The 25,538-nt window shown below is 36.6% G+C and overlaps 1 protein-coding gene across 1 annotated transcript; it reads left to right on the forward strand.

The window, feature by feature from the left end:
- Window positions 1-219: 219 nt before the first annotated feature.
- LOC103503373 (receptor-like protein 4) lies at window positions 220-23,964 on the forward strand. Its single transcript, XM_008467550.3, has 9 exons — window positions 220-438; window positions 531-1,583; window positions 2,057-2,207; window positions 2,689-2,760; window positions 3,325-3,393; window positions 3,838-3,906; window positions 4,263-4,340; window positions 12,912-13,120; window positions 23,396-23,964. Exons 1-9 carry the CDS (start codon window positions 360-362, stop codon window positions 23,500-23,502), a joined length of 1,887 nt encoding a protein of 628 aa, XP_008465772.1. The 5' UTR covers window positions 220-359; the 3' UTR covers window positions 23,503-23,964.
- The last annotated feature ends 1,574 nt before the right edge of the window (window positions 23,965-25,538 follow it).

The raw sequence follows: 25,538 nt of genomic DNA on the forward strand, positions 1-25,538 counted from the left end.
ACTGTATCTAAAGAATTATGATGACTAAATATAAGATTATTAGATTGAAAAAATTGGAGAATTAAAAAAGAATAAAAAAAAATGGAATGGAAGATTCTAAATAGATGATGACTTAAGTGAGAGTGGGAAAGATTTGATTCCCAAGATTGGATTTGGATTGAAATGTGAAAATCCATCATTCTTCCGCTTTCAAGTTTCAACTCCTCACACTCTTGAGTGCCTACCACTCACTATTTCTTCTTTTTTCTCCACCAATTTCGCCTCGTCTCTCTCTCTCTTCTCTCTCCTTTTACTTTTCTTTTTCTTACTTATTTCCCACTTCGCTCTCTCCCATCTATCAATTCTCTCACCAAATCAACATGACATTCTTTCTCTTCTTCTTCTTCATTTTCATCTTCATCATCACCCCTTCTTCCATTTCTGCTCCTCATCCCTTCAGTAACCTCCATTTCATTGCTTTTACTTACTTATTGTTTCACCTTCTTCTCCAACTCTTCAACTTCCACTGACTATGATTTATTTGATTTCAGGCATTTCTTACCACATTGATTGCGGTGGTCTAATCAACTCCACCGACCCTTTTGGCACTACCTGGCTTTCCGACCGATTCTACACCGGCGGCACCACTGCTATCGTCTCCGAGCCCCTTATTTTCCGACATCCACAAGAAAAGAATCTCAGATTCTTCCCTCTATCCTCCGGCAAGAAAAATTGCTACATTATTCCCAATTTGCCCACTGGCCGTTACTACTTCCGAACATTCACTGTCTATGACAATTACGATGGTAAATCTCACCCTCCCTCATTTGATGCCTCCATTGAAGGTACCCTTGTCTTCAGCTGGCGTTCTCCTTGGTCCGAGGACCTCGCTCGCCATGGCGCCTACTCTGATCTCTTCGCCTTCATTGGCGACGGGGAGGCTGATTTCTGCTTCTACAGCCTTTCCACCGATTCGCCAGTCATTGGGTCATTTCAGCTCGTTCAGGTCAATCCCATGTCATATAACTCAACCGCCATTGGAGAGAACTTCATTCTTGTTAACTACGGGAGGCTTACTTGCGGGTCTGAGCAATGGGGCCCTGGGTTTAGCAATGATACAGATGTTTTCGGTCGCTCGTGGCAGTCTGATTCCAGTTTTATAATCCCTAGTTTGAAACAATCGGTTAGAGTTTTGTCGACGAAGAATTCCGTAAGTGGGACTGATCAGCAGCCGAATTATTTTCCGATGAAATTGTATCAGAAGGCGGTGACAGTTGGGGGAACTGGGGTTCTTGAGTACGAATTGCCGGTGGACGCCAAATTGGATTATTTAGTTTGGTTGCATTTTGCGGAGATTGATTCAAATGTGAAGAAGGCAGGGCAGAGAGTGTTCGATGTGGTTATTAATGGGAATAATGCGACTAGAATAGACATCTTCGCGAAAGTTGGAAGTTTTGCAGCTTATTCTTGGTCTTGTACTATGAAGAATTTGAGTAGCTCGGCTTTGATTGTGAAGCTTGTGGGGGTGGTTGGTTCGCCGCTACTCAGTGGGCTTGAGAATTACGCATTGGTTCCGAGAGATCTTTCCACTGCGCCAGAGCAAGGTATGTGCGTTTTGTTGTTTTATATGCACGATTTTCTGGTTATTGCTCTGTTTTTTTTTTTTTTTTGTTCGTCGTTACTTCAGTGAGAAGGGCTTGTGTATGAGCTCTATCAGTGGAGGGGTTATAGCATGCTTCCCTTGTTATTTGTGGTGGAGCTTTTAAATTTTTTCCATTAATAGAGAATTTGAAAGTTAAACTAACAAAATTAGGTAGTTCTGGCATTTCTTTAGGATTGGATCTGGGGAATGTTTAGCACATAAAGTGTTTGATGAGTTCCCAAATGAAAACGGATTGCAAAAAACAGTGAAATGTTAGTTGCGTGGTTAAAACTGGAACTTTATCAGTCAAATCCTTTTGAAAGTATATAGAGTGGAAGTTGAAGAGGGGTATGACAAATCCTTTTCGAAAGGCATCCTTATCAATCTTAACACCTTTATTATTATTATTATGATTATTATTATTTACGATTGTAGTATCTGCTATGAGAGCATTGAAAGTGTCCCTTCGAGTGCCTGATAGAATGGGTTGGAATGGCGATCCTTGTGCTCCTACAAATTGGGATGCCTGGGAGGGAATTACATGTCGTCCCAACAAGAATGGAACTGCCCTCGTTATATTTCAAATGTAAGCATCGTAAATGATCTTTTTCTTTGTGAGCAAGTGTCTCAAACATTTAAAACCTTGAAATGTTAATTTTTTAGTGATTTGATATGATGCAAGAGGATTTTCATTAAAATGTGAAAAAAAATGAAAAATTGAAGTGATAAAGTCTAAATGAACTGAACATAGTCAAAATATCGTATAGGTGATTTAGTTTTTAACATCTTATACTAGGATTCTAGTCTGTTGTGAAAAAGTAGGAAGGCATCATCAATGCACAAAACCCCACATTTTTAGAAGGGCAGTACCAAATCCGTTTTTCCTTCTTTAGATGCATTTTTTTTGAGTAAAATATTATATTAATATTACTTCAAACCCATTGTTTCTTCCTTGCACAAGGCATTCCGTCAGTTCTCTTAGAGGAAGAGATTGTTGTTAAGTCTCTCATTCAATGCTTTATTTTGATCCCATTGAATTTACCTTTTTAAATCATCTGTCATTTCAGTGATCTGGGAAGCCAAGGCTTGAAAGGGTATGTCAGCGACCAAATTGTTTTTTTGACAGACTTGGTAAGCCTGTAAGTATCATCTGAAAATTTTTCTTTCTTCCTATTTTTCTTTTCTATAATATCACCCTGCAGTTTTCTGTTTCCTTTCTTATTTAACCATTACTGTAATTTGAGCATGGTAGAATAAAAAGTTTATCACCATGTGGTTTATGATTCAATTGACGTTAAATCTCTCTCCAATCTAACTAACATTCTACAGGAAAATAAATATACGTCATGATGCCATAGCATGTTAATTTTACGTCTTTCTCCTAAATTGACTGTACTAATTGGTATTGTTTCATAGATTCAGCCACATCTTTCAACTTAATTTATAATTGAACCTACTAATTGGTATTATTTATAGATTCAACCACCTTTCAACTTAATTTATGCCAGTGGAGAATTGTCAATAATCTTAGGTCTAATTGCTGGTCGGTTATAACATCTGATTAACTAGTTTGTCTCATCTCACTTTTTCTTTATCTGTCAAATCTAAAGAATCAGTCTTTGCATATAAATTTTAACTTCTAATAGGTCTTCTGAATCTTATTTGATTTTTGTTTTGTTTTGTTATTTCCTCCGAATCTGCAGAAATCTTAGTTCCAACTCATTGGGGGGCACAATACCGCCTGGGCTAGGTGAACATTCTCTCACACGGCTGTAAGTATGTTTGTGTTTACTTGTTCAGTTGCAGTTATCTGTACAACTTTACGGTATTTTATATTAATTTGTTGCTGAGGTAAACCCTTTTTGTTCTGTTAATTTTTATGTGCAAACTGCACACTGATGCTGATGTTACTAAACAATCTAAGGGATGTCAAAAGAGTGGTTTTGAAATGGTTAAAATCATTTTTGTCATTTTTAAATAACTTCGAAACATGTTTTTAACCATTCAAATTCAATTTTGGTGATATGAAAATTGCATTTAAAAGTGTAAAATTAAACACTAAATTTATTTTGCATGAATGTTTCCGAGTGATTTCAAACATGTGAAAAGTGGTTTTAACAATTTCAAAATAACTTTCAAACCTGACTTAAGTTGTTATTTTTTATTCTTTTTATTTTTTTAATGAATATTTATGCTAGCATTTATGGACTTTGTAGGGATTTGTCAAAGAATCAGTTAACAGGATCCATACCAGATAGTTTAGCATCTCGAAATTTGCAGCTTGTGTGAGTATTCTGCTCACCTAATTATATCTCTTGTTGGTACTTCCTCGCTTTTTCTGATGCATGAGTTCTCTTCCTTAAACTATGGAAGAACATTTTTAACAATAATTTTATTGACTATGTAATTTTAGTATGCACTGTAGAAGTCAAATTTTAGTTCAAGTGTTATCCTTGCCTGAGAAAATAACGAGATCCAAAAATTTTGTGTGAAAAAGTTGCAAACGTTCAATGTAGTTCCTGGATTTAGGAGACATACATGATCTTCGAGGTGGTCTTGATTTGGTTTGGTTTATCACTTTTCTCTTAGTGGTCTTAGTTTGATTCATCACTTTTCTCTCAGTAGCTCTCCATCTTATCAGGCTATTAAATGACAACTTATTGGAAGGACGGGTGCCTGAAGAACTTTATTCTATTGGTGTGCATGGTGGAGCCATTGAGTATGTAAACTTCAATTTATATATTTCACAGTGCTTACTGAGCTTTTAGTGTAGTAACATTCTTGGATTTTGCATGATGCATATTCCTCATTCGTAGCTGCCTAGTTTGCCTGTAGGTGTAATTTTTTGGTCCTTCTTCTGAACTTTTCCATGATCAATGAAAATTTCAGTTTCAAAAGAACTGTTCTGTTTTAGATGAAAAGGGAAGTCACTTAGCACATAATTGACAACTTTTTCTTTTTTCTTCTTCAATCAGGGAGCTGACAGCAGAGGTCGTTGCCCCTCTTGTTTTGTTAACTTATGTCGTAATTAAATTATACCAGGAGAACATAATCTATCCAGCTCATGATAAATTACACCGTAGGAGAATTCATGAACCTTTAAGTCTAACTAAATTGGAAAGGAGAATTCTAGATAAGTCTAACGCATTAAGTTGTTAACCAACCAAGGAAAAGGTTTAACCTCTATATTTTTGACCTTCCACCTGTCAAAATAATGTATTTCTTGTATATTTCGCAAAGAGAGGAGTTTTCTTATATAGAAGAACAACCCATTACAAAGAAGGAAAAAATAAATTTGGCAAATATAATACAATCAATACAATAAATTATAATACAAGAAAGGAAATAATCAACACTCCCCCTCAAGTTGGTTTGAAGATACCAGTCATTGCCTGCTTGTCAATAATTTGTTGAATCGACACTTTGGAAGGCCTTTAGTTAATGCATCTGCAATTTGTTTTGTTGCTGGAAGGTAGGGTATGCATATTACTCCCTCATCGATCTTTTAAGTGTTTATCGACTTCAATATGTTTCGTCCTGTCATGAAGATTGGATTGTGGGTAAAGGAAATTGCTGCCTTGTTATCACAGTAAATGCGTATGGACATTGTTTGAGTGAATCTCAACACTACCATCAGGTTGACATTTACCGTAAACACCCACTTGCATCAAATTGTTTTCTTTTCTTTTAGTAGTTCAACTATGTCCCATGTGCAATTTTGTTTCATCGCATTCATCTCTTCCATCATTGCTAATTTCCAATTCTACTCATTTAGGGCCTCCTGTATATTCTTTAGAACAAATAGGTTGGTTTTATGACAGACAATTTATGGTAAGAAAGATACTTTGCAATGGGGTATTTGACACATTTATGAGTACCTTTCCTATGGGCAATTGGAATATGAAGATCGCAGACATCAAGCAAGGAATTATGAGAAGAAGAATTGGGAGAATTAGAAGAAGTAAAGGGAGAATGTACGTTACCTAGATCTTCAGAATCATTTATTGGGGTATTAGATCGGTTCTGTGATAGATCAATTGGTTGTTCTCGATTCCTTTGAGTCAAGTTTCTTCTAGTATAAACCCATGGTTCAGGTTAGTCTAGTGTTTCTCTCCTTGAAGAAGAACTCCTCCACATTTGACATCAAAGAATTAGAACTCATAATTTTGGAATCATAATTAGAACTCAAAGTACAAAATCCATAATTTTGGTCCTCCCCGCTAAAATCTTCAGATTTTCCAAAGGACTTGGTGTCCATAGTCAAAGATTGTGGTATTATTCTTGTTTGAGCAATTTAGGAAGTATTTCTGTCACTGCAATTTTGTTCCTGCCACCATTGAAGGAATCTAAAATGGAAAGATTTAATAATGCTTATAAAACACTTTGGAGCTCTAGGTCATTGGCTGGTTCTTTGTGGATTTGGTAGGACTTTTTGGGGGGGTTGCTTACCAGGTGGGTTAGAAGCTGGATATTTCTGGTGCTCTTTAAGTCAGGAATGTAATGATTACTCCTTTCAAGTTCTATGGTTTAAACTGGGCTGTCTTTCTCCAAGTTTTATGATCAATCTGCTTCTAATCCTCTGCATCTTCCACATTCCTTAGTTCTGCCAGTCTGCTGGTTTTGGAAAACCCGTCTTTTTTGTTTTTGGTTCATTTCTTCTATTGTTTTTTTTCTCTTCAGTTTTATTTCTTACTTTTTTGACTGTTTTGCACTGTTGTAGTTGCTGTACTTGGATTTTCTTTTGGCCTTTGGATTTTCCTAGGTTTAAGATGTCGGCAGAAGTATGGCTACACCTCTTAATCCCCTTCTCCTTTTGGCTTCTCTATTATTTTCACTGTATAATTCTCTTGTACTTTGAGTTTTACATTAATAAAGAAGCCTGTCTCTCTTTCAGAAAAAGAATCCAGGAAAAAGGTGAAGAAGCCTATAAGAGTTGGGCAAATAAGTGGATCAATGATATTTGGCAAAATTGCAACTTAAACATTGAAAAAATGAACAATCAAGATTTTTAAATGAATATGGAAACAAATACTTTAAGTCAAAGAAATTAGGATGCCCTAATCTACGATGCCAAAGCATTATAGTTTCTTTAACAGATGGAGAATAGGCAACTACTCAAACTCTGAACTTGTTTATGACTAGTTGAAACTTCATCAAAGTAATAGAGATCATCAATCATCCTAGCACATCCAATCGTCTTTCTCGTATCCTAATCTTGAAAGGTCCAATGAGTGTTACAGTAGATAATACGACAGTTAGTATCCTTAGATATTTTACTAACAGATAACAAATTGCAAGCTAATTTTGGAACATGAAGGACAAAATGCAATGTAAGTTTATGTAGTTAGAGGAATAGTTCCTTTTCCTACAATAGGGGTGAAACTACCATTGACGATGCAAATTTTTTCATTGCAATATATAGAGGAGTAGGATGTAAATAAGGAAGACGAACCGGTCATATGATCAAAGGCTCTAGAATCTATAATCCATGGAGATGAGTTTATGCAAGAGAGGACTTGAGATAAATTACCAGATTGTGCCAAGGAAACACTAGGAGTACCAGATGAAGAAGTAGTCTAGCAATTTCATGGTTTGATCAATCTACTCCTTGCTAAATAGGTTGGAATCACCAACATTTGCATTTGAGGTGTGTAGGAGGGAGTTTCTCTCCCCTTCCTTAGAAGTTTTCCAATTTGCAAATTTTCCATGAAGTTTCCTTATAACATTCCTGTGACTTTCTTCTTTGCGAACTTCAGCAAACACATCATGAATAGATGGATAAAAGGTTTTCCCAAGTATTCAACCTTTAACCTCATCTAAATTCATTGTCTGTTTCGAAAAAAAAAAAAAAAACTCATCTAAATTCAACATTGAAGCCAACAATAAACTTCTAAATATGACCATCTTTTTTCTGTAATGCTTTTGATCATATGCAGACTTCCACTCAGATGAATCAAAGAGATTCAGGTCTTACCAAATCCTTTTTAAGGAGTAAAAGTATTGTGTCACCGAGTTACCTCTTTGGCGTATGTCTCTTCATTTGAGATTCTACTCAAATACCTGTGCTTGATTGCCCAAATCAGGGTACATCTGTGTCACAATCCCACAATTCTTTTGTCGTAGAGTAGCGCATGTAATTACAACTGATGTCTCCAACCATGGAGTTTACAAGCCAAGTCATAACCTTCGAGTTTTTAGTATCCCATGTATCGAACAAAGGATTGTCTAGTTTTGGGATAGTTATCTCTCCAGTAGTGTAGCCAATTTTCCCTTGTCCACGAATATACAACCTAACACTTTGTGACCTGTCTCCATTAAGTCGGATTGTGGTTATTTGGATAGTGGGGCTATTGGAATGGATACGATTGTTGACTTGAGCTATAGGTGACTTAGTATCTGACATGGCTGAAGCAATAAAGTTCAGAAAACGGACAGAACATATCTGAGAAAAAGAACCAAACTCGTCATTGGTGGCGGACGTATATGGAGGTAAGGGATTTAGGGTTTTTTCGGTTTTTTTAAGTTAGGGTTTTTAGGGTTTTCATTAGACCTACTTTGATACTATGCTAAAATAATATATTTTTTGTATATTTCATCTAAGAGAGAAGAGTTTTCTCAAATAGAAGAACAATCCGTTACAAGGAAAAAGTAAATTTGGCAAATATAATAGATCCAATAGTTCAAGAAAGGAAATAATCAATAACACCTTAAAGAAAATGAGGCAGAAGATGTAAGGATTGAGAAGGGAAGACCGAGTTTGCAAAAAATTACTTGCTGAAATAAACACCAGAATATTCAAGATCCCAAACACTTTTATATCTAAGAAATTAGAATCCAGAAAACTCATACAATTAGCAATATTGGCTAACTCTCGCTCAGAAAGACTATGAAGATGTGGAAAGAGATACTAGGGAGATGTATGATTTATCAAGTGATCTCCTAAAATGAAGAATGTTCCAACTCTCCAACAGAAACTTAGTGTCTAGAAGACATTGTAAACTAAACACAATACAATAGCGTCCCCCAACATTTGGTACGAGGGTTTTGAAAGTCCAATACCCTACATGTTACAATCCCAATTATTGAAGTGACGCCATACTCGGGATGATCTAATGACAAAAGGCATGTGGCTCTAATGCAAAGTGCCACATGATTTGCACAAAAGAATCGAAACCTTGGCAGCTAAGTTTCCAGTCCTGCCATCCTACAAACTTTTGTAAACAGACTCCCACGTAAGTCATAACTAAATGAGAACCACCCTTTCCTCCTCCCTGTCCCATAAGAAATTTCCATGGTTTTTCTCCAATTTGGTATAAATGGAACAGGCAGGTTTAGAATAGAGACAATTACCAAGGAGCATTCTGCAGGAGTTTGATGTATGAATAGCATGCCAAAGGGATGTTTGTGCACGATCGAGGACTTCCTCCTCCATACACCATTCTGCAGGAGTTTGATGTATGAATAGCAAGCCAAAGGGATGTTTGTCCACTATTGAGGACTTCCTCCTCCATTCACCTTTAGAGAGAACAAGACCGTTTTTTGTGTTTAGCAGGGGTGTGTATAGTGTTATGGGATATTTGGGGGAGAGGAACAATAATATTCAAAGGTAGGGACATGGATCCTCATGACGTTTGGTCCTCAGTGAGGTTTCATGTGTTCCTTTGGGATTTGGTTTCGAAGCTTTTTTGTAACTAATCACTTGGTAACGTTTTACTTAGTTGGAACCCCTTCCTTTTAGAAAGAGTGTTTCAGCGGCTTGTTCTTTTGTATGCCCTTACATTCTTTCAATTTTTTTCTCAATGAAAGTTGTTGATATATTTTAAAAAAAAGACACTGGAATCTGTCCAAGGATGTAAACAAGCTTACCCATTTTTCCTCTTTCATCTATTGTGTCATTGGAGGGAGTTAGGATATGTATTTATGGAAGGACTGATCATAGACCCTCTTTGCCCTTTGTTCCTTTGCGTAAAATGCTCCTTCTCAGGTTCACCATCGCTATTTCATTAATCTTCCTTTAAAAATCTTGTTTTTTACTTCTTGATCTGGTCAGAAGCCCGCTTTCATTCTTGGTTTCAGTTGCTCTTGGTGAATAGGGAGGCAACTGACTTTGTCTCTTTGTTGTCTTTATTGGTGGAGGTTAATTTTACACGTGGGAGGAGAGATTTCTGTGTTTGGGATCCCGACCCTCTGAACATTTTCTCTTGTAAATCATATTTTATTTGTTTGTTGGGTTCCACTCTCTAGTGAGTCTGTTTTTTCAGCCATTTGGAGGGTAAGATTCAAGAAATGAGATTCTGTATTTGGCAAGTTTTGCACGGTTGTGGAACACCTTCAATTGACTTTTGAGAAGGATGTGGCCGATGGTGGGCCCATTTTGTTGCATTATTTGTTGGTGAAGGAAGACCTCTCGATCACATTCTTTGGAGATGGGGTTTTGCGTATTTTTTTTAAACATGTTCTTCCAGTTGTTTGGCTTGCCTATTGTCATAGGGTTACTAGTAATATGATCGAAGGGTTCTTCCTCCATCCCCCTTCCATGAGAAAGGTTGTTTCTTATGGGTGGCTGGGGGTGTGTGCTATCATGTAGAATCTTTGGGGGAAATGAATAGTAGAGTAGAGTGTTTAGAGGGTTGGAAAGGGAGCTAGTGACGTTTGGTTGCTTATGAGATTTCATGTTTCTTTTTGAGCTTTGACCTCGTAGTTTTTTCTTTGGGACTATTCTATAGACACTGTTTAACTTGATTGATCTATTTTTATTTGGATGCGTCCCGTTTTCTTGGGCTTGGTGTTCATATGCCTTTGCATACTTTGAGTTTTTCTTCTTGATGCTAAAGTGGTTCACTTCATGGAAAAAACTGAAATGCAAACCGACACTGATATTTTAATCCTTGCTTGCCACTCAGGAAAGAAAGTCTTCTTTAACTTCCATCTGTCATGCTAGGTCTTTAATCACCAACCAACATGGACTTTGATTTTGATTGTTTCTTCCGGATATCTAAACCATTCCCATATGGAATAAGTGCTCTTAGGTCCATTCCATCAAATCTTTGAGACGGTCATATTTGATGGTAGATGTGGCTATAGGGTTCACTTCTACGACGACTACCTCTGAAGTCATTGCAAACACTAAGCAAGTTCAATGCATGTCCAATAAGAGGAGTTTTGAAGTGTTCGCCATGTGTAGAATGCAAACACACTAATCAAACTAAAGTGTTCGTGCATTTTAGCCTAAAGGTGAACCCTCCTTTCAATGGTGGTTGTCCAGAATCACCCATGATAGCTCAGGTTTCTCAGTGACATTCAACCAACTTGATCTGTGGTAGTCCATAACACATTCTTGCAAGAGTGATTCATTTGGGTTCTTGTTTATGGTAGGTAGCCAGTAGCAAAAGAAAATCCATCGTAAAGTTCAAACATAAATTCGATCAGCTAACCATAGGCAAAAAAAGAAAAGAAAAACTCACATTTCCCTAACCGGTGAACACTGCTCATAATTTATCTGAGTTCGAGAGAGAATAGAAGAAAGTTCATGGTAGACAGTGGAGGGGGAGGAGCGCCAACCTAAACCTCAGACACAAAGATAGGCTGAGGATGCCATCCAATCGTGTTTTGAGGGGAACTCGTTTAAGACAGTAGCAAAAGAAAATCCATAGTAAAGTTCAAACATAAATTCGATCACCTAACCATAGGCAAAAAAAAGAAAAGAAAAACTCACATTTTCCTAACCGGTGAACACTGCTCATAATTTATCTGAGTTTGAGAGAGAATAGAAGAAAGTTCATGGTAGACAGTGGAGGGGGAGGAGCGCCAACCTAAACCTCAGACACAAAGATAGGATGAGGATGCCATCCAATTGTGTTTTGAGGGAACTCATTTAAGACTATTCTAGGACCATTCTAATTGTTTTTGCAATGCATTTGTTCTAAACTTGGGGATGAACTAACGGAGCCATATACATATTTGGACTTGGATCCTCTGAAGAGAGGTGAAACTTGGGTAATGGCAGAGATATGTAACAAGTGACAATATTGTTTATTGGTTGCGCCATGAGGTCAATGAACTTTTTTTTATGATATTTCATGTTTCAATAGTGTTACTTTTAGAGGTTTTAGTTAGTTTAGTTTAACTCTTTATTTTATGTTTTCCAATATTTCCGTGGAATCCCAAATAAATATTCTTTATTATTTTAAGAAAATTATTCTTCTCTACTCTTTTCAAGGATTTTTGTAAATGCATTTAGTAACAGTTTGAGTCAATCTAGGTCCAAAAAGTTGGGTCATTACAATCAAGACATAAGTATTATGGTTTTTCATGACTATATCTGTTCCCAACAGGCATTGAACAATTACATAGTTTCATATTGCAACTTCTAGTTCAGAAAATCTGCCTTTAATTTATTCTCTGTTTTTCTTCTCTAATATCCATTAGTGGTGAATGTATATAGTGCAAGTAGAATATAAACTTTTCAGTTTCCACTTCTATTGAGCGATTACATATTTTCATATTGCAACTTCTAGGTCAAAAAATATGCACTTAATCGATTCTGTGTTTTTCCTTTCTAATATCCATTAGTGGTGAATTTATTCAGTGCAAGTAGAATAAAAACTATTCATGTGTTGATTTTCAAATCTATTAAGATTTTAAAGAGTTGTCACCAAGGATTATCTGATGTTTGGTTTATGGTTTCATATTTGGAATATTGCTAGTCATTGCTTCAAATCTTAATCTTCGGAGATACAATTCACACTGTCAATCTGCATTCTTTACCAAGCTTTTCCAATCTTGCTGCAAAAGTTATAGAGGTTGGAGCAAGGAGTTGGTTATATAATCCTAGGATTGTTATAGTCGGATTATAGTAGTTTGTGTTTACGGTGTACCTTATTTTAGTTTGAGTTACAATAGTATGTGTTTGAGGTGTGAACTATTGTAGTTTGAGAAGGAAATAGTAAACACATGAAGAATAAAAAAAAATTATGGATATAAATAGTAAAAACTATAGAAAATAGTTCTGTAGCAAATGATGGCTTTGAAAAATAGTGTTGACTGTAGCTAATTGGGACTTTTAAATAGTATTTACTTTAGCAAGAGATATTATAATCTTAGTATAGTTTGTGCCCCAATTGCCTCCAAAGAGTTTAAGATGGCTTTATTCAAAGAAAATCTTTTGTTGGCTGAGTGTTTTATTGACTACACTAATTACAGAAGTTCTTATCATGTAACAAGTATTTTAGTTTCGTGTTACCTTCTAGTTCTCTGTGCTGTGTTTTAATCCCCTATTTTTCCTTCGCAGCCTGTCTAGCAACAAGGGTTTATGTGGTGTGCCTTCCTTGCCAACATGCCCTCTATTTTGGGAACATGGGCGGTTGTCTAAAACTGGTAAAATTGCAATAGGTGTATCATCCACGTTCCTTTTCTGTGCACTGCTGGCAGTTATCTACATATGCTGCATCAGAAGACGTAGAAATGATTATGATTTCGGCTTGCCTAGTGAATTAATGTGTAAGTATTTAGTTGAAAGACCTTTGGTTTTCTCCCTCGTTTTTTATTTACCCCACCCGAAGCTAGCCTGCATTTGTATCAATTATGTGACTAGTTTAACTTTTACATGGAAGCAATTGTTATTTAGATTTATAGACTTCCATTGTGCTGTTTGTCTTGATACCTTATAATTTTTCCTGAAATGTTACGAAAGAGAAACTGAAAGGTAAAAGACGTTTGTTATTTATCATTAAGAAATTAAGCACGAGCTTCTACTGAATTATATTGCACATGCTAATTGGGTCAAGTGTAGCCTAACATTAAGTATTACTTAGTTTGACATGATTATAGAGCTTTCAGGCTGGGGATACTATTTATTCAGCTTTATCGACTGCAACCTCAGCTTATTAACTATGCATTGATTTCTTATTTCAACATAAAATACAAGCAGCATGTTGATTGGATGTTGTTAGGCCCCAATTTCATTTTTTTTTATCAAAGGAGAGGGAAGAAAAGGTTGGATTGTTTTGATTAAAAAATTTGTAAGTTGAAAGTATGGTTGGTAAATAACGAGTGGGCCATTTGAGTGTTTTACTAAGCCCACCCTGGTACATGCCTAGACTCAAGGCGGTGTTTGGCACCTTGCATTGAAAAGGCAAGCTCACAAAATAAGGTGCGCTCCAGGCACGCGCTTTTTGTGAAGCCCCAAGGCTCAAAGCCCTGCGCCTCGTGGCTTTTTTATTATTTTAAGACAATAGAAATAATTAGGATTTTTTTGTTAGGAACCAAGGTAGTATGGGATGTCTTTGTCCCCTATTGGTTAGAATGGAATGACCAATGTGGTACTTAAATGGCTTGGCTGTTTCACTCAATAACTGGCTTTTGAGGCGTGGTTCCCTAAGGTGATCAAGTACCTAACAATGGTATTAGGCCGATTGTCGACGTTTCAGAGTGGAATTGACAGAGGATTCTGACCTAGTGTGGCCGAGTGAAGTATTGTCGGAGTAGACGTCGTGACGTCGGCTTTCTAGTGATGGGGTATTGTTAGGAACTAAGATAGTACAGAATGCCTCCTTTGTCTCACCTTCCTTCTCTATTAACTAAAAAGAAATCAAACTTAGTAAACCTGAATGCAAAGTTTCTCGTGTTTAGAGGTTTGCTTTTTCGTATTTCCATTTCAACCATGCTTTCTCTTCTTAATGTAGTACTTCTATATATGTTGCGCCTCACAAAAAAAAAAAAAAAAAAAGCTTGTGCTTTCTTTTAGTTTTGTGATTAAGCCTCAGAAGACCATGGTGCTTTATTGCACCTTCAGCTTTAGAAAACACAAGAGCTAACAAGTTCTATAGTCCATAAATGTTTATCAAACTAATAAAATGGCTGCAAGTGGTTGCAGAACAGAAGATGGTAGATGGAGTTGATGTCACACCAGCTCTCACATTTTCCCTTACAAAACCGAGAGAAGATGTGACTTAGGTGAGAGAAATGTAAACATCTCAAGTTGTTGTGGCACTCGACCTAGAAGAAACTAAACTTTCTCAATGTCTAGATATGCATCCAGATTAGGGCTTCAACTTTGTTCACTTGTCAACTTCCATTACAATGCATGTTATGCTCTTACAACAAGTTAAACTTAAAACTCTTTACAATATAACTGTAATTACAAAAAGCAAATGTAATATGCTAAACCCAAGAACACTATGAGGCAAGGACAATAGCAGCTATGTGAGACGTTTGGAACACTACGCTGCTACCTAGGGGACATTGGAAAACATAAGTCAAATGCTTGGTGAGTGACAAATTTTAGAAAAACATTTTGGAAAACTTTTTTAAACATATGGAAACCAAGTTTTGAAATCATTTTCTGTCACATTCTGTCCCACACGCACCCTTAACCGCGCTATGGGACACACAATACGACTAGAGCAGCCCTGACGCCTCAAGTGAAATGTCAGAACACTCACTTAAGTCCTTGAACTTAACCTTGAACTATTTATGCGGTATGGAAAATAACATAAGCTGCGGAAACACAATAACTTCAAGACATAGCTGATAACCACACTGCTTCTTATTACTTGAACCAAGCTTTCTACAATTTTACATGCGTCCTTAATACAAGAATCAAACAATTAGACTTAAATGCCTTGTCAAGCTCTCATAAAACTAAGATGCAGCCCTTTAGTACAAGGCTTCTATGTACAAAATAGTTTCCTATTTACAAAAGTACAAAATAAAAGGGCTTAGATTGCTTGCTTAGCTTCCATGCTTAGCTACCCGTCTTAGCTTTTCTTACTTGGTCTTAATGCCTGATCACCTGAGAAAGGAGAACTTAAAACTAAGTCAAGTATTTAGTGAGTGATACTTTTAGAAAACCTTTGTCCAAAGGACTTCTTAAATCCATATTAGAATTACAAGATTCGCCGGTATACAAAGCGTTGAAAACTTTTCATCAAATAGGCATCAACGCCTTATTTCAATAAATCATAAACACACATTAGTCCTCCACATTTTTTTCGCCAGGAGCATGAACCATTCCTAACTTTGATGTCTTTTTCATCAACAGCATCCCTTGGAGAATTCCTTGGTTCATTTTCCATTGCTCAGACCGCTAAGCTGAACGCTTTTTTAACGCATTGGCCAGCTTCATTCGACCATGCAGTTCTTTGTACATGACTGCCTTTTTCCTTATGTGCACATAATAGTTAGCTCTGTGATAGGAAAAAGACTAATGGTTTACAAACAAACATAGCGTTCAACGAGATCATTTCACATAAGACAAACTTTCTTTCAAAAGCATTATGTTATAAACATTTATGTATGAATAGTCATTACAAAAGAAGAAAAGAGAGAACTTTAGAAATCTGGAAACACTTTTGAGAAAAATAACTCACAACACTAAGTCTTTCCTTCAGAACGCCTAGCTTCAAATCTTTCTTCTTGCCTAGTACTTCTTCTTTTCGGCAGAGTAACTCTTACGAATTTTAGCTTAATTCTCCTCTCTACTAGTCTTTCTCCCCTATTTATATCAATCCCAAATTGGATTAGTCATCCTTAAATTCTCATAAGCTCGCCAGCTCCTATTTAAAGTACTACACGTATAAGTCTAATAACTTTTCAAACCATGCTTAGCCTAACCTCTTACACATGGCCCATTAAGTAGAATTAGGAAACTTTCCATAATTTTTCCAACTCTAAACACCTAACTTCAGCTTGCGTTTACTCTCAAACCGCCTACTTAATCTTGCTCGCCTTCTCTTTCTCCTCACATCGCTTTGTTCCAACGTGAACTTCACCTAGAACGCCTCGTTCGAAAACTTTTATTCACTTATTCCCCAAATAACCCCTTTAATTAGACAAAAGAAAAAAAAATTAGACACGGGTCTCACATTTTCTTTCTTCAGGCGTCCATCTGTTAATGAGCCCTCACTAGGTGCCTCACGCCAAACTATCATCTGCCTGGATCAGTTCATAACTTCCTGGGGTAGATGCATGCTCATCACACTTGGACCTGGATGCTAAAACATACTCTAATACTCCTAGCCACTAGTGTGGGCAAACTCACTCCTAGCACCAAGGTGGACATCACTCAGACATTCAATTGCTTGGGTCGTAGCTTGAATGTGGACAAACTCACACATCTTTCTGCAACACTTTGGTGGACGCATCTTACACCAAAGATTTTAGCCTAGACCCGTATACTCAACCCCTTGCTTGCATTACTCTCTAATGTGCACATAGAGTTAGTTTCATAGAACTGGGTCAGCACTAATGGTTTGAAAACATTATCAAATCAACATTTTATCAGGAATACATTTAACAATCAAACAAGCATTATTACATTGTAAATATAACTTAGAAGGAATAGTTTATCGGAAAAAAACTTCAAGGCTTCAAATGGGTTTCTTGCTACTGGTAAAGTCTCGGGTGTGGATTTTGCAACATTTTGGACTGGTAGGAAACCTGAAAGGTCTACTTCTTTGTCAGATAAAACTATTCTAATGCGCAGTAGGTCTATGGGGTTTTCAAAATCATCAATCAATAATTTTTTCCTTATGAGTTTCGGCTGGTTCATCTATTCTGTCCCCAAATGCAGAAAATTGTTTCCTCTCCTCGTGTCTTTGATTTCTATTGTTGAAGGAATATAACCATATAGGTTTTTTGAACTTTAATTTTAACTTCTTTACAGTTAGGTTGATAAAAGGCTATGGATTCAAGTCCCTCAAAGTTGTCTCCGATGATCTCAAAAATTCTTCTACTCCAGTAATCTAAAGGAAGAATTTTTATTTTTAGCCAACCACCAAATCCTTTTGTTATAATTGGTCTGCTATGATTAATTTTATCCCATTTTTCAAATTTAAGGTGAAATGAACTCATCAATTGCCAAACTCCTGCCCTTATGTGTTCCTTGATAGAACCTTGATCCAGACTAATTAAAGCATTTTCATCAAACAGAGGATTTATCACAACATTAACTTGTAAAACTGTCTCCAGCATTTGACGAATACTTCTCCAATCATCAAAAGCGAAAAGCTTTGTCACAATCCACAGCTGTTTGAAATTGGTTGGAGCTACATCCATATTCTTGATTACCCAATGCTTCTGGTTTTCTGCCTTTGCTTTGCTGTTTGTGTTGGTGAGCCCAGATACTTGCTTCATTTTATGCTGTCTTTGTACTGGATTGACTCTCAATTGCTCGACCTTTTCTTTAATATCATTAGAGTAACTGAGTTTGACATTTTCTGCATAACTCTGCTTTTCAATCAATCTCGGAGATGGGGTCTTGCATGCATCGCCCTCATACCATTTGATATAGTCCATTCTTTTAATGAACTTTCCCATCATATTTCAAAATAACAACCAACCCTGTTTCCTTTCTCCTGAGCATACCCTTAGATTAAAATGTCTCCCAACTAAAGGCCAGTGATCCTGACTTTGCTTGGGACTTCCAAATTTTCAGCCTTCCTCTGTCTGTGTCACCGAATTTGTTAAAGTAACTATCCACTGGTGTTCTTAGAAGTTCCGTTGTAGCAGACATAATCCTATGAAGTTGGTTGTGGGAGACAGCTAAGATTCTTTTGGCTTCCACATCTTCAACGTGACAACTTCCTTCTTCTTTTCAAATACAATAATGTGACTGATTTAATTTGCATCTGACTACTTCCATCCTAACTCTTGAGACTTATCTGAAAAATCAAGACTGTGGCCGGCAGACAGGGTTTGGGGGGAGAGGGGTGAGAGAACGTACCTTGATGATACTTCTAAGATTTCCAAGAGTGTACTCTTTTTAATCACAACTAACAATAATAACCAGTGAAGCTTCATAAGGACAAACTATTACACTATTTTTTAGAGAAAGACTTGAATAATTAAGAAATGGACCCAATCTCACAACCTGCTATCGAATCCCATCTTTCAATCTAGGTAAAATCCAACTAACCGCACATAGAACTTATTCTTGTCACTCTTCAAGACCAAAATGTTTCAAGCACCTTGGGATACAATCAATATTAACAAAAGAGTTCTCCAATTTTGAATAAAAGAAAATCACCAAGCTTGACTGTGTTGGTAAAATCTTGGGCACTGAACAAAGGTGATGAGTCTCAAAAGATATGGTCATGTGAGAAGACGGATAATCTTATGTATGACAAAAAGGGGCGAGCAGTAAAGCTTTATTAGACAAGGCAGTCTAATGAAGGCTTGAAGGCCTTTATCCGTTGGGAGGATTTTTAAGGGTGGGGCAGAAGAGGGTTGATGACAAATTATCCCACTATGATTTAATTACGTTAGAAAGGAAGAAGTGATGACCTGGATATTACCAGGTTGGGAAGTTGATGTATATCCAACAAGCTTCTTGATAGGACCAAGGGCCACAAATGGATGGAGGGGAGGTGTCTTTTTTAAGGGAATGATTGTTGAGAGTGCAACATTGGCTAGGCAAAGAGAAGATCATGGGTATATTGGCAATGACAGCTATCTTCATTTGTAAGAAACCTTTTGGGTGAAACTTAAAGCAAACCATGAAGGGTTTAGGCTCAAATTAGACAACCATTCCATTATGGAATAATGGAGAGGTTAATCATCTCTAACAAAGTCTAACAATATGATATTTACTGGGGAGTATGGTTTTCTTAATTCTTGCTGTGACAAGGAAAAAAATTAAGACTCGAATATGTGAGGTGTTCGTAGTGCTCGAGAAAGTTCGCGTTGTAGTTTATACACTTGACCTTAGCACCTCATTGATTCATCTAGTTCTTCACATCTGACTTCATCCAACTTGAGGCTGTCTGTCGCTTGTATCACCCTTACACTTGAAACTAACTTGCGATTTGGAATTAACAATTGAAATTGGTATCTTTTTTTTCTTTTTTTTTTGAGTATGTGCAATATTTTAGAAGGTTTCTGAGGCATGGGCCACCATGCTCACCCATGGTTGAGGGTCTAGCTTTTAGCCTCAAAGTTTTATGCTTTCTCTAGATCATAAGTGGCTGTGGCTTCTTATAGGGAGGCTTATGGTCATGAGAATGCATTGAGGTTTGCACCCTTTACCTCATGAAATAGCCAGAAGAATGATTTAATTTGTTGACTGAAGTTATATTATAAACATTTTGATAGAACACTAGTGTAGATGTTCTTTATTCAACTTGGTAAAAGACACTTCAGTACAAAGACTGGTTGATAGATTATCAATCTGGAAATAAAACACAAAATACAATAGAACAACAAGAACAAAAACACACTCAAACAACAAGAATAAACACACTCTGTTATCCTCCTTCAAGGATGAACAGCCCACTCACAAACTGAATTTTTCCCCCCACTCACGGACTCCTCTCACTCCATTTAAACTATCCCTTCCCTCCTAAATAACTATAAGATCCAGCACTACCCTTAAAACTACCCAATCACTTTCGAATTCTCTTTCTCCTCTTCCGAATTCTCTTTCTTCTTTCTCCTACCATATTGCAGTATTATGGGCCTGGTAATCAACGCAGAATCTCCAACTACCATCTTTTTTCTTAACTAATAAAACAGGACTCGGGTAAGGGCTAGTACTCAGCCGAATCACCCCTGAAGCAAGCATTTCATCTACTAATTTCTCCATTTCCTCTTTCTGTTGATATGCATAACGATAAAGCCTTACATTAATAGGATTAGTGCTGTTCTTTAGATGTATATGGTGCTCAATTCCTCCCTTAGGAGGTAACTCTTCAGGCCAATCAAAAACATCCTCATACCTTCCCAATAATTCTGGAATAGACTTGTTCACAGTGAGAATGTCATCAACTCCATAAAATTCTGCAAAAGTCATGCTCCCTCCAAAGCCCTACATTCCACTAAGAAACCCAGATCAAATGAGGACCATGATTCCATCATACTCTTTAAGCTTACTCTTGCCTTAGTCAAGCTAGGATCACCCTTGAGTATCACCTTTTGACCTCCCCTGTAAAATGTCATGGTAAGCTTCCTCCAATACACTTTTGTGACCCCTAAGGAATGGAGCCATTGCATCTTGAGAATCACATCCACCCCTCCTAACTCTAATGGTAAGAAGTTACCCTCCAATCTCCAATCTTCAATTCAACATTTTTACAAACCCCTCTGCCTTTTACGACTGTTCTTGAACCAAGTATCACCCCGTAGTTGGATGTCTCCTTCGGTAACTTCAACTATGATGTTAACTTGTTAGATATGAAATTGTGGGTTGCTCCGTCAAAACTATCACAGCTTCATTATTGATACTCCCCCTCATTTTCATAGTGCCTAGATTGGTTAAACCAACAACTGAATTGATTGAAAGTTCCACTATTGGATTCTCCACCCCCTCCATTTTGAGCTTCTGTATTGCCATGGTTTCTTTGCAATCCTCCTCTTTGAAAACTTCCAACTCCTCTCCATTTTCCCGGACTACAAATGTTCTCAACTCTCTCTTCTCTCTAACATTACATCTATGGCCAGCATAGTATTTTTCATTACAACGAAAACAGTCCCTTGTCCCTCCTTGCTTGGAATTCAGCATTAGTTAATGTATGCACCGGTCCTTCTCGCCGATTCTCTATGGTTGTGGTTCCATGCAATGTGATTGTTCTCTTTGGAACTGTGCCTCCCGACTTATTTTCACTCACTTTCGAAGGATTAGTCAATTTATTATGAGGTAAAGTAGACTGAGACTTACCTTCTAAATTCGTTTTCAATCCGGCTTCTCCTCTTGTTACTTCCCGATTCTCCGCACGCTGAGCCAATTTCATCATTTGTGCAAACCAACATTCTACTTCAGCCTTAATCCACAGATATAGCCCATTCATAAAGGTCTCCTCCAGCACTTCCTTTGGCAATTGTGGTAATGGTGCTACCAATTTGTCAAACAAGTTCCGATACTCCTCCATGGTAGTCTCTTGCTTAATCGCCACAAATCTGCCACAAATGGAACCTTCTCTTAGCGATCGAAATCGAACCAACAGTCCGTTGCTTAAGATTTGACCAATTTAAAAACGGTTCATGTTCTTGTGACCTGTACCAATCTAGTGCAGCCCCATCAAAACTGATCACTTCGACAGTTAACTTCTCCAAATCGGATAGTTTATGAATTTGAAAATAATGGTCAGCTTGGAACAACCAAGAATCCGGATCCGACCCATTAAACACCGGCATATTAACCTTCTTAAACTTGTTGCGGTTGCTAAAATTCTCATCACCTTCAGCTTTGCTGGTCTGGCCCTTGTTCTTCACCTCTTTTGTCAGTGTTTCGTCTCCATCAATGGTGCTGTCATTCACCGTGTTTCTATTCGATGATCCTTCTCTGGCTACTGAATCACCATCATTTCCTTCGCTTTGCCTTCTACATACTTCATTAACAACTGTTGTTGCTTCTCGGTTTGAATTCCCAGCCACTCAATACTTTTTGGCAATGATACAAGATTTTCTTCAATCACCAGCAATTTATGAAGTTCGACGCGTGCTGGAAATCTCTTGATCAAATGTCTCTAATTTCTCTTTGATCCTTTTCTGTGCCATTGTCTTTCCTTTACCCGGGGCAAAAGGCTCTGGTACCAATTTGATAGAACACTAGTGTAGATGTTCTTTATTCAACTTGGTAAACGACACTTTGGTACAAAGACAGATTGATAGATTATCAATCTGGAAATAAAACACGAAATACAACAGAACAACAAGAACAAAAACACACTCTGTTGTCCTCTTTCAAGGATGAACAGCCCACTCACAAACTGAATTTTTCCCCTCACTCACAGACTCCCCTCACTCCATTTAAATTACCCCTTCCCTCCTAAATAACTGTAAGATCCAGCAGTACCCTTAAGACTACCCAATCACTTCCAAATTCTCTTTCTTCTTTCTCCTACTATATTGCAGTATTATGGGAGGTCTAAAACATTTGCTTGGACTTGTAATGTTGATATACCATGAGTTTTGGTAACTTAGGCCCTTGATAAAAAAGGAACTTTTAAGTGAAGTGAAGGATGAATTGAGTGAAGTGAACTTTTAAGTGAACTTATCCCTAAATAACTGTAAGATCCAGCACTACCCTTAAAACTACCCAATCACTTCCAAATTCTCTTTCTTCTTTCTCCTACTATATTGCAGTATTATGGAAGGTCTAAAACATTTGCTTGGACTTGTAATGTTGATATACCATGAGTTTTGGTAACTTAGGCCCTTGATAAAAAAGAACTTTTAAGTGAAGTGAAGGATGAATTGATTCTGTTATGATCTTTATTTGACATCTGACCTGTAGGAATTTCATTTCCTCCTATTTCGTACTTTTGTATAGTCAATTTAACAATGTTGGTAGGAGGGGGAGAGGAAATGATATCCTAATATAGAGAAGATTTGTGATAGTTATTTTCCTGCTATCTTACCTGCTGACTTCAGGTTGAAGATGGGGGGAAGAGAAAAAAGGGTAAGGAAGAATGCAGTGAGAACCTTGTGAGAGCTATGGTATCTCAAATTATCTGCCCGTTCTGTTTTTCTTCTTTCTTCTTTTAATGTATGATCAAGGGTTTAGTTCTTTTGGATTTTTTTTCGAAGTCGGTTCTTTCCGGTTAAGAGGCCATTTCTGATGCATTGCATTTCATGTTTGTGAACATCACGAATATCCGCTGGTGGTGATGAGTATGCGTGTATCTAGAGGATCCTATATTCATAATCTGAATCTACGTTCTGACCATACGCTCTCATGCTGAGAATTATTTTTTAGTTTTTAACATTTTCTTTTATGCACCAAAAGATTTTGATTGGATTCTCTGCTAACATATGTACCTTGTGACAACTATTCCCCAGCTCTTGCTGCAAAAAGGAACAGGTACCAGAGGCAGAAATCCTTAATGCTGTTGGAAATGGAGAGTCAACATGCCAAGGGATTGTCACCCTTCACCCCCCTCAACTGAATTATGCTCCAAAAATGGGAATAATCCTTGAGAGAGTTTTGAAACTGCAACAAATCTTTAGAATGCTAACTTAAATACGACCGTACAGGACGTCGAGCATAAAATAGGTCATTGGCTTTTCTGCTGGAATGAGACTGAACAGTCTGGCTTTCACGAGAGTCATTCAAGTAACCAAGCAGTATATCACAGAGAGCAATGACATCTTGATCCATGGAACAGTGACAATTTTTTTCTTTATAACATTTTGATATGATCCAATAGAGCATTTGATTGGTGTACATTTGGAATGCATAGATTATTTCAAATGTAATGAGATGTCTTTATAATATGTAGTTCTGTTCTAAAAGTGTAAATACAGAGTGATTTGGCTGAATAGTAGTCAGTTTTTATCATGAACTACTTGTACCAGTTATTGAATAGTAGTCTGTTCCACATTTCAATGTTCTTTTAGGTTGATGAGTTTCCTTTGCTGTTGAATTTTTCTAAGGTAAATTCCTTTTCTCTTGTGATTTTATTTTTATTTGTAGAAATACAGGAGAGGACAAAATGTAAGCTTTTGAGGTGATAAATACATTGGTAAATTTTCTAAATATGAATATTTCCATTTGTTCAAACATTTGGAAGGGATGTAGCTAAATAAGTTCTAAAAGTAAAATAGCTCATTACAATTTTTACATGCTATCATAATATCTTTGAAATCGTAGATGGAAATGATCAATCATCTTATTTTAATTTTAAAGAAGTGTGTATCATATCAAGAGTTTCTTTCCAAAAAATTGTTTAGTTAAAATTTAGGAAAAGGATCCAAAATTTAATAAAGAACACTTCTATTTTAATATACAGCAGTAGAGCAAATAAAATTTGTAAGTGGACGAAGATATGAAAATAGGAATCTATAAGATTGGTATGAAATGGAAACTAAATCTTCTCATTCATGAACAATAGAACAGAAGTTTGGAAAAACAGGATTGATTTTGTTTTTTGATTATTACTTTTAATTTGTCAAAGATGTCAGAATTCAAAGTGACTTTGCTGCAGAGATGTCCAACCATTTCACATTTGAATATTTGCCTCTAAAAAGGCAGAAACAAAAGCTGAATGTAAGAAAACAGTCTCTTTATTTATTTTTATATATTTTTTCCTCTTGCAAAATTCAAATTATTATATAGTTTTCTTTTAGGAAATAATTATTATTTAATTTAAGCTTAGGAACATGACCCACCTTTTTGCAATCTGTCTTTCATCATGTTTGCTGTTTCCTTTGGCTCTTTCTTCACTTTCAATGAATAAATTTGATGCCTTCATACTTGAAGATTTTTCCCATTATTAAAACACTGGCATTTTACAATTTAAAAGAAAAAAAAAAAAAAAAAGAAGAGAGAGATCTTGTTTTAGAAGTCTCCACTAGCTAGTTGGTATTTTAAAGAAATTTCAATTTGTCTGTTCAATCTCTGACTCTACAAAAACAAATTTATAATTCAATTAACTATTCCTTTTAGTTCCAAATAATCCCAATATACCTAAGTACGACTTAATTATGATTATAATCATGAGATTACTTCTATTTATTTTAGAAAAATGTAATAACTTTAAGTTGAAGGAACATAATTTTTTATTGCCTACGCAATTTCCAAATGAATAAGGAATTCTTCATCATCCTATTAGAGTCAAATCTAATCTCTGTAAGGTTGTTCTATAGGGACCTCTCTGTCTTCTACTTGTTAATTCCTCAGCCACTCGTTAATCACAGATTAAGTTTAATAGAGAAGAATATATATATAATTCAAAAGACAAGTTTGTTGGTTTGAATGTAATAGAAACAAGAAAAAAAAAAGGAAAGAGAGAAGAGTTTATGAGAAGTCAGTGACAGGGAATGTGGGATGAGAGTATTCAACACATTTGATTGGATGATGGGGAAAGTTGAAAATTCTCCAATCCAAAACTTTCAAACAAACTTTTCATTTTCTTTGAAAAAAAAGGGGTTTTGAAGTTAAGTAAAGGTTTGTAAAAGGCCACATCAGTGGTTTTTACAAAAG

The sequence above is a fragment of the Cucumis melo genome, chromosome 9, assembly GCF_025177605.1.
Source record: "Cucumis melo cultivar AY chromosome 9, USDA_Cmelo_AY_1.0, whole genome shotgun sequence".
NCBI classification, from domain to species: Eukaryota; Viridiplantae; Streptophyta; class Magnoliopsida; order Cucurbitales; family Cucurbitaceae; genus Cucumis; species Cucumis melo.